Consider the following 709-nt stretch of genomic DNA (forward strand, 5'->3'; position numbering starts at 1 on the left):
TGGGGCCCAATTCTCTAGTGAAGCATTGCACATTAAAGGATCCGCTCTCTGCAACTGTGAGTGAGAATATGTGTGTGTGTGTGTGTGGGAGGACAACTGACTTTATTTTCTTAAAGAGGTCATTCATTCATCCTACCCTTTTATTCAGTAGTCATCTGTTAAGTTCATTTAGTTTCCATGAGGCTAATCTGTCTGTGTCTTTGCCGTCCAGTATACAGTATGGGCCGCTCTGTGGGTGGCCTGGAACGTCTTCATCATCTGTTTTTACCTGGACGTAGGAGGCCTGTCCAAGGTGAGGCATTCAAAATTTCACTGTTTCGCTGTTTTCTCAAAATCTTTCATCATGCATCTGCCAGCCAGGTCTGGTGGCTTTATCTGTATTGTGATTAATGTTCTTTCCTCACTAAGGTCATGGTTGCAGGCTGGTGGGGGAGTGAAGCCTGATTTATATTCTTGTGTCCAAGAGTTGCACCACCTACACTGTCGGTGTCTTCTTAGGCACGTTGAGAACCTTGTCATAGCTGTACACTTATACCATAGACACAGGAAATACTTCTTTCTGATTGGCTGGCAGGTATTCTGTTTAAAACCTAAAGACAAATATAAGTTGAGGGCAGAGTCGTCACTGCTGCGGTGGCATTTCACTTCTAAAGCCGTGCAGTAATATAAGTAAAGTGTTTCACTTTTTTTAATGCTTTTGCCAAGAAAT

General features: G+C 43.0%; 1 protein-coding gene across 1 annotated transcript in view; it reads left to right on the top strand.

Moving 5' to 3' along the window:
- Nucleotides 1-709, top strand: part of nkain4 (sodium/potassium transporting ATPase interacting 4) — a 37,839-nt gene that overhangs the window by 16,515 nt on the left and 20,615 nt on the right. Inside the window, exon 2 of the mRNA XM_035655893.1 lies at nucleotides 212-292. Coding sequence (XP_035511786.1) covers nucleotides 212-292 — 81 coding nt within the window. The remainder of the gene's footprint in view (nucleotides 1-211; nucleotides 293-709) is intronic.

The sequence above is a fragment of the Morone saxatilis genome, unplaced genomic scaffold (assembly GCF_004916995.1).
Source record: "Morone saxatilis isolate NCDOM2014 unplaced genomic scaffold, NCSU_SB_2.0 Contig15, whole genome shotgun sequence".
In the NCBI taxonomy this organism is placed as follows: Eukaryota; Metazoa; Chordata; class Actinopteri; family Moronidae; genus Morone; species Morone saxatilis.